The sequence below is a fragment of the Thamnophis elegans genome, chromosome 6 (assembly GCF_009769535.1).
Source record: "Thamnophis elegans isolate rThaEle1 chromosome 6, rThaEle1.pri, whole genome shotgun sequence".
In the NCBI taxonomy this organism is placed as follows: Eukaryota; Metazoa; Chordata; class Lepidosauria; order Squamata; family Colubridae; genus Thamnophis; species Thamnophis elegans.
This window is the reverse complement of record NC_045546.1, coordinates 66,027,877-66,035,899: the sequence shown is the minus strand read 5'-3', so window position 1 is coordinate 66,035,899 and position 8,023 is coordinate 66,027,877. Positions and strand designations below refer to the sequence as shown.

The 8,023-nt window shown below is 46.2% G+C and overlaps 1 protein-coding gene across 1 annotated transcript; it reads right to left on the bottom strand.

Annotated features, from left to right (window-relative positions):
* Positions 1-289: 289 nt before the first annotated feature.
* Positions 290-5,980, bottom strand: LOC116510739. The gene is given in 5 exon segments (XM_032220389.1): positions 290-376; positions 534-698; positions 2,209-2,397; positions 2,617-2,746; positions 3,750-5,980. Coding segments are annotated over 5 exon segments (2,802 nt in total).
* Between the last annotated feature and the right edge of the window lie 2,043 nt (positions 5,981-8,023).

Sequence of the window (8,023 nt, the reverse complement as noted above, 5' to 3'; positions counted from 1 at the left end):
AAGGCTTTTGCTACTTCTTCAGCCATTTCTACAAACAAATTCACAGCCTTAGGGCTAAGAGGAAGGGGTTCCTCTAACTTTCGAAGGTTATCATATACAGACCATCCTAATGACTTTTCCTCCCCTTCCTTCAAAGTTTCCACCCTTATTGTAATGTATGCCAGTGGGTCAGCCCCATTTCCATCAATGCCTATCCCATAACTTTCTTCCTCTGGGTGATCGCGGGACACTTCAAAAGCGACTGAGTTTGAATTTGGGAGGCGGCGAAAATTGGAAATATAGGGACATCCTAGATGAGGAGAAGTAGGATAACCTCCTCCAGTATGTTGACAGACACAATCCCATCCTCTGCACGGGTTTCTTTTGTCCATGCGATCTGCACAAGGAGAATACAAATCCCGACTTGGATTCTGACATCCTTGGCAGTAGACATGGGATCGGGGACAGAGATACTTATGATTGTGGTAATAAGTTTGTCTCCATCCCTGACTTCCACAGCTTCTGTAAGCCACCCTATCCATTGCAGCACATACACCAAATGCTACGGTGATGGGCTTCTGTCCTTGTTTTAAAGCAGTAACTGTGGTGAGGTGGTAAAGCTGAGATTCCTTGGGGTTGTCAAGTAGGGCCAGGCCGGCCCATACACTGACTTTGATGCGAACTGGAGTGGTTGGTTGATAACAAACAAGCTGGTTTTCCTGAATGCAATAGTTATACATGGTACCGTTAGATACACATGTCTTTTTCTGAGGGGTGCAGCCCACTGGGGCCTGAGTGTGGTAGATCATTGTAACAATGGTACGAGGCCCCACCTTAGCTTTGGTAAGACATGGGCCACACTCATCCAGCCCTGGTGTTGCAGGCAGATAACATACCACCCCTTCAGATCCCTCACATTGGCTATAGAGACGGGGTTGCTTCCTTCCAAAAGTACAATTCGGAAGATTGAAGTTCTGACAGGATTTAGGTTTGCCCATTTTGAACTTTAAAGTATTTCCTCTTGTTCCCATTAGGCATGCAGTGCATTCCAATGGGGCAGGGGTTATAGGTCCCTTCCCATCTAATCCATCCTTCCCACCTTTGGGAAGAATGGGTGTGGGATGGAGGTTCCTACCTGGTTGCAAGAGCGGCTCCAGAACCACCATCCCTTTTCCTTCTGCATTCAATGTGACTGTTGCCATTCTGCTTATGATCTTACCAAGTGTCACAGCTCGGCACTGGTATGATTCCGAGTAATTAGAATGAGTGATCCAGACCTTCAAGCAACTAGATTTCTCATCATAATTACGTATTACGCCTAGGTGCCTAGGTGCTGAGAGACCGCCTCCTGCCAATCACCTCCCTGCGACCAATTAGATCACACAGATTGGGCCTCCTCCGTATTCCATCAGCCAGCCAGTGCCGGCTGGCAACTACAAGGAGGAGGGCCTTCTCAGTAGTTGCCCCGACCCTTTGGAACGAACTCCCCGTGGAGATTCGTACCCTCACCACCGTCCAGGCCTTCCGCACAGCCCTCAAGAACTGGCTAGCCCGTCAGGCCTGGGGACAAGGATAGCCGCCCCTCCCGAATGATGAATGTATGTTGCTTATTACTTTTATTATATGTGTCTATGTTACTGTTTGTACTTCCCCTCCCTGATTTTATGTGAGCCGCCCTGAGTCCCCTCAGGGAAAAGGGCGGCCTACAAATGTTAATAAAATCTAAATCTAAATCTAAATCTCACTCAGTACCTGAGGTTTCATACTTGACAGATTCTCTTCATCTGACCACCATTGCAGCAACCACACATTTCTCACATTACCCATGATTTGACAATATATCCTCACCATGATCGGAAGCTGATCATTCGTTATGTCATATTTCATGTCCAAACTAAAATCAAGGGGTGTCCGCTTACCCCGAGTCCTTGTCCTTGCCGGATAGGGTTCTGGGTATGGTCTCTGAATGGGCCTCAAAGTATGGCACATTATGGTTGAATTATAATATTCACTTGGTGCCCAAGTAACATTGGGGTCCAATCTACATTGCCAATAGTTCCTGGATCCCTCGGAACAGGGGGATAACCCTTCCTCTGGATGGCAATCTACTACCCAGCGTTTTACATAGGCAAAACCGAGTCCCTGTGTGCTCGGGACCTTATAGAAGCAATGCCTACAAGGAGGAAAAGGCCCTGGTCCCATTTCTTCTAGCAGTGGTTCAGAAGTTACCTTTACAGGGGAGTCATTCGTCACTGTGAGGGCCCTGACATCTGGTGTTTGTTGGGTGCCCTTTTTCCCATCCCTCACATATGGTGGCTGCGAGGTACTCCCACTAATCACATTCCCCCCTTCAGGAAATGGGTCCTCATAATCAGGGGGAACCTCCCATATCTGCACTGGCAGCGCCCCTCGGGCGATCTTATTTGTCATGGTGGCATAGAAATAGAGAAAGTTAAGGAGAACAGAAACAGATAAGAGAAAAATCACGACTAAGATCGCTGGGATCAGACCATTCCTAATGCACGCAGTCTGGCGCAGACGGTGGTTGGAATCCATGGTTGGTTCTCCGCGTTGGACGGGGACGAAGGTTCCACGGGAGACGCGATGCGTTGCCTGTGCGATGGGTGTCGGCGGTACCTGGAGCGACACCTGCAGAGGGGTCTTCACCACCTGGCCGTAGAGCGATTGCTTCCCGTGAATCAGCAGGCGAGGTGGCGTCCTTCCTTCGTCTTCTCCTTTTGGCAGGGTGTAGAGGCTGGACAGAGTCCTTGGAAACAGTCTCACACGGGGTTGCAGCCAATTTCAGGCGTGTCCAATGGATCCAAGGCTTAATTTCAGCTACCTTAACAGCAAGGGGAGAACAAATAACAACAGTATATGGCCCACACCATTTGGGTTCCAAAGGCACCTTTTTCCAGTCCTTTACCCAGACCTCCTGTCCTGGGTGGAAATTATGTACTGGAGTTACAATCACATGAGGACGACATGACAGCACATATTTTTGTAATTGATGGACAACAGTATTCAAGGCTTGCAACTGTTTGATTTTTACTGTGTCTGCCACTTGAGGAGTGGGCAACACCTGTGGACTAACCAAATTAGGAACCCTTCCATACATTAACTCATATGGTGAGACACCCAGCCCCCCTGTGGGTGCGCACCTCACGGCCAGCAACGCCATGCTGAGGGCATCTGGCCATTTCAGATGAGTTTCCTGACAAATTTTAGCCAATTTATTCTTTATAGTTCTATTAACTCTTTCAACAACACCCACCGATTGAGCGTGGAAAGAACAGTGTAACTTCCAGGTAATCCCCAATACCTGGGCAACCTTCTGAGTGGCTGCATGAATGAACTCAGGCCCATTATCTGAAGAGATACGTGAGGGCAACCCATATCGTGGAATAACTACATTTAACAGAGTTCGGGTTACCTCCAAAGCTTTTTTCGTTCTAGTGGGAACACATTCAGGCCACCCTGTGTATGTGCAAACAACAACTAACATAGCAGTGTATGATCCCACTTTCGGCATGTCCGTAAAGTCGATCATTAAATAATCAAAAGGATAAGCCCCCCTAGGTTGGTGCCCAGGGGGAAGACTTGGGCCCTGACGTGGGTTATTAGCAGCACACACCTGACATCGAGAACAAACAGCAGCTGCTAGATTAGACAAATTGTTAATATAGACTTCCCTTGTTAAAGCCTTTCTCAAAGCTGTCTTTCCTAAATGTAAATGCCTATGCAGGGAAGAAACAACCTCCCATGCTAACTGCTGAGGTACAAACACCCGGTTGTCCGGCAGAGTCCACCACCCATTTACTAGTTCTGCCCCTATAGCTTCAGCTTGCTGGACTTCCGAGTGGTTATATGAGGGGGGTTCATCCTCTTGGTTCGGGATCCACAAAGTAAGGCAGTTAGCTTGCAGGGAGAATGGATCCAAAGCTGCTGCCCTTGCCACCTGATCAGCTTTGTGGTTTCCTCTTTCAGCTGTTGAAATCCCCTTCTGATGACCTCGTACATGCATAATGGCAACTTGTTTGGGGGCCCACACACTGTCCAATAGACGCAAAATTTGGGGTCCATATTTAATGTCCTTTCCTCCTGCTGTAATAAGACCTCTTTCTTTGTACAAAGCTCCATGCACTTGAACTGTAAGAAAGGCATATTTGGAGTCTGTGTAAATGTTGACACGTAGACCTTTTGCTAATTCCAATGCCCTAGTGAGTGCATGTAATTCTGCCAACTGGGCACTAGTTCCTGCAGGTAAGGGCTTGGCTTCCCATACATCATCAAGAGTAACTATGGCATAAGCTGCTTTCCTTACACCTTCATGGATAAAACTGGTTCCATCGGTAAAAAGGGTTGCATCCGGGTCGGAAAAGGGTTCATCTTTCAAATCTGGGCGACTAGCATAGGTTTCCTCAATAGTTTGCAAACAATCATGAGAGATCTCAGAGTCTGGTTCAGGCAACAGAGTGGCAGGATTCAAAGCATATGACTGAACAAGTTTGATGAGGGGGTTATGTGTAATAAGCCCCTGATACTTCAACATATGTGGATTGGTAAGCCACAAATGGCCCTTCTGATCCAGAACAGCCCAAAGAGCATGGGGGGTGTAGATATTCAACTGCTGTCCAAAAGTAAGTTTATTTGCTTCCTGAGTAAGTAAAGCCGTGCCTGCTACAGCCTTAAGACAAGAGGGCCACCCTTTTGCTACCTGATCCAATTGTTTTGACAAATATGCAACTGGTCGATATCACGTTCCCATCTTCTGAGTTAACACCCCCACAGCCATATTCTGTTTAGTGTCCACAAATAAATGAAAAGGTTTGTCTAAATTAGGCAGTCCCAGACTCGGGGCTTGAGTCAAAGCATGTTTTAAGTTCAAAAAACCTTTCTGTTCCTCTTTTTCCCACCGCAAAGGTTCCTTTTCATTCCCTTTTGTAGCTTCATAAAGTGGCTTTGCTAACAACGCGAAGTTAGGAATCCAAATGCGGCAAAATCCTGCTGCTCCTAAAAAGCCTCTCAATTCCTTCCTATTTCTTGGGGCTGGTAATTGACAAATGGCTTCCTTCCTTTCATGTCCCAAAGTTCTTTGCCCCTGCTGGATATCATATCCCAAATACCTAACATTCAATTGGACCAATTGTGCTTTGGCCCTAGAAGCTTTATAGCCTTTTTCTTGTAACAGAAGTAACAGGGCTGCTGTATTGGCATGACAATCCTCTTCTGTTTGCCCTGTCACCAAAAGATCATCCACATATTGTAACACAACATCAGGAGGGGGTAAATCTAGAATTTCCAAGTCCGTAGCTAACGCCGCGCTAAAATGCGTTGGGGAATTTTTATATCCCTGTGGAAGGCGTGTCCAAGTATACTGCTGTTTCCTTCCTGTTGTCGGATTTTCCCATTCAAAGGCAAACAAGTGCTGGCTTTTTTTATGAATGGGTATAGAGAAGAAGGCATCTTTTAAATCAATAACTGAAAACCATTTAGCTTCTGGTGGAATTAACCCAAGTAACACATAAGGATTTGGCAACGTGGGATAAATTGTGACTGTTGAACTGTTGACCCGATGAAGATCCTGAGCCATTCGATATTTCCCTTCCCCTTTTGGTATAGGCAGAATCGGTGAATTCCATGGGGAGTCAGTGGGCACTAGAATCTTATAAGTCAGATACAGTTGTATGACTTCCTGAATAGCCTGCACAATTTCTCTTGGGTACCCCCTCTGGCGGATGCATACAGGAAGGCTCATTGGTAGTTCCTCAACAATGATAGGGGTGTGGTGAGCAGCAAAACCAGGGGGGTTATCTTCCGCCCACAGCCCAGGAACCCGGAACTCCCTCCATTTGTCTCCTGAGACTTCCTGCACCACCATGATTCTCCAAGCCTCTTCCTTAGGAATCTCTAAATTCACATTGCCATATTTCACTCCTACGGATCCCTTTTCATCAAAAAATATCTGTGCTCTAAGTTTGCAAAGTAAATCTCTACCCATGAGTGGAAGCGGACAGCTGGGCAGATAAACAAACTGGTGAGTCAACGTTTTTCCTCCCGTTGTGCATAATAGAGGCTCTAAAAGTGGCTGGGTTTGTGGTTTTCCTGTTGCCCCTTGAATGTTGATAGATTGAGAAGAAATATGTCCCAAGGGTTGGGTTAATACAGAGCGAGTCGCTCCTGTATCTACAAGGAAAGAAACTTCTTTGCCCCCCACATTCAGACAGACCATAGGTTCGGGGAGGCTAATCGAACCTACACTGCCCCGTCAATCCCACTCCTCAGCTTCTGCCAATCCAATCAAAGGAGTGTCGGGGGAAAATCCCTTGGCTTCTCTCTTTCGCAGGCCATCAAAGGGCTTCCTGAATGTTCCACGTCCCCTGAAGGTGTTGGGTCGGCTGAGGGAGAGATTTCTTGGCAAAGGGGAAGGATTTCTAGTTACCCTTGGCTGTTCAATCTCCCTTTTCCCAATTCCTTCTCTTCTGGGACAATCTCTTTTCCAGTGCCCATACCTGTGACATATGGCACACTGATTTTGACCCAAGGAGGGGATTATAGTCCTCTCCCTACTTCCTCTATTTCCCCCTGGCACAGTCATTAAAGCGGTGGCTAGCAATTCTGCTTTTCTCTTCATCTGCTTATCCTTTTTTCTCTCCTCCAATAAATCCCTGTTGACAAATGTCTTCCTGGCAACTTCCATGAGTTCACTAAGAGGTTTTCCCAACGCTCCTTCCAACTTTTGAAGCTTATGTCTTATGTCTGGAGCTGATTGTGAAATAAAAGCCATTGCTAGCATACGAGCATTTTCAGTAAGGGTGGGGTCAATAGGAGTATACATCTGATATGCCTCAACCAATCTAGAATAAAATGCCTCCGGACTTTCAGTAGCTTCTTGGGTTATCAAACTTGGTTTCGACATGTTGGTTGCGGGCTTTCCTGCTATGCGCACAGCTTTTACTACTAACTGTTGATAATTGAGCAACAAGTTTAATTGATGAGAATCGTAAGGACTCCAATTAGGATCCTTTGAGGGGAAACGCTGTTCAATAAAGTCTGCTAAAGTTGTACGTGCAGGGACATCTGGTTTTAAAATATTAGACACTGCATTCCTGATCTTTTCCTTTTCTTCAGCATTGAAAAGTGTTGCCATAAGTTGTTGTAAATCTAGCCAAGTTGGGTGATGAGCATCCACAATAGTTTTTACCAATTCTGCCACTTCGTTTGGTTTAGCACTATAAGGCCCATAGTGCATTTTCCAATTTAGCAAATCAGAGGTGGTAAAAGGAACATGCTGAAACAACGACCCTGTTGAAACTTGGGAGGGGTCATCTGGGTTTACTAAGAATTGGTCGACTCGTCTGAGTGGTGCTGTAAAAACAGTCTCTGTCTTTGCTCTAGTTCTGGCTGACACTGGTTCCGCTTCTCCACCCACAGCTCCCATCAATTGGTCCATCTCTTCCTCCTTCTTTTCCCAAAACTCTGGTCCCATTGTGTCGGGTGAGCTTAGAGGGGCCTTTTCTTCTTTCTCTTTATATCTTATTTGTTCCATACTAGTAATTACAGCATCCAATCCCTGCTCGATTCCCTCAATAGGTAACAGACCTGTAGAATCCCCTGTGCTGGGGGCAGTTCTTCTGGAATATGTCAGTGACAAGGATTGCGGTGTGGCTGGCAAACTGACCCCCCTAGGTGCCATGTAAGGAGGGGGCTGTGGCAATTCTTCTGGGGCACTAGCCAAGACTGGTGGTCTCTGCCTAGGACTTTTGGGGTCTGTAACTCTGACAGCCATAAGAATACATTGTTGTTTACATTTCTTTAACCAAGCTGGGGGTTGATTAATCAATTTTTTCCAAACATCTATATATGGAGCCTGAGTTAAACTCCCTAGCTTAGGATCAAACACCAACCTATGGACTTTTAAAACTATGTGGGGGTCAAAAGTACCTGTTTCAGGCCACCCAATGCCATATCTGGGCCATTCTGATTCACAAAACTTCCTAAGCTCATGTTTACTCCACTCAATTCCATAATCCTGACTCATAAA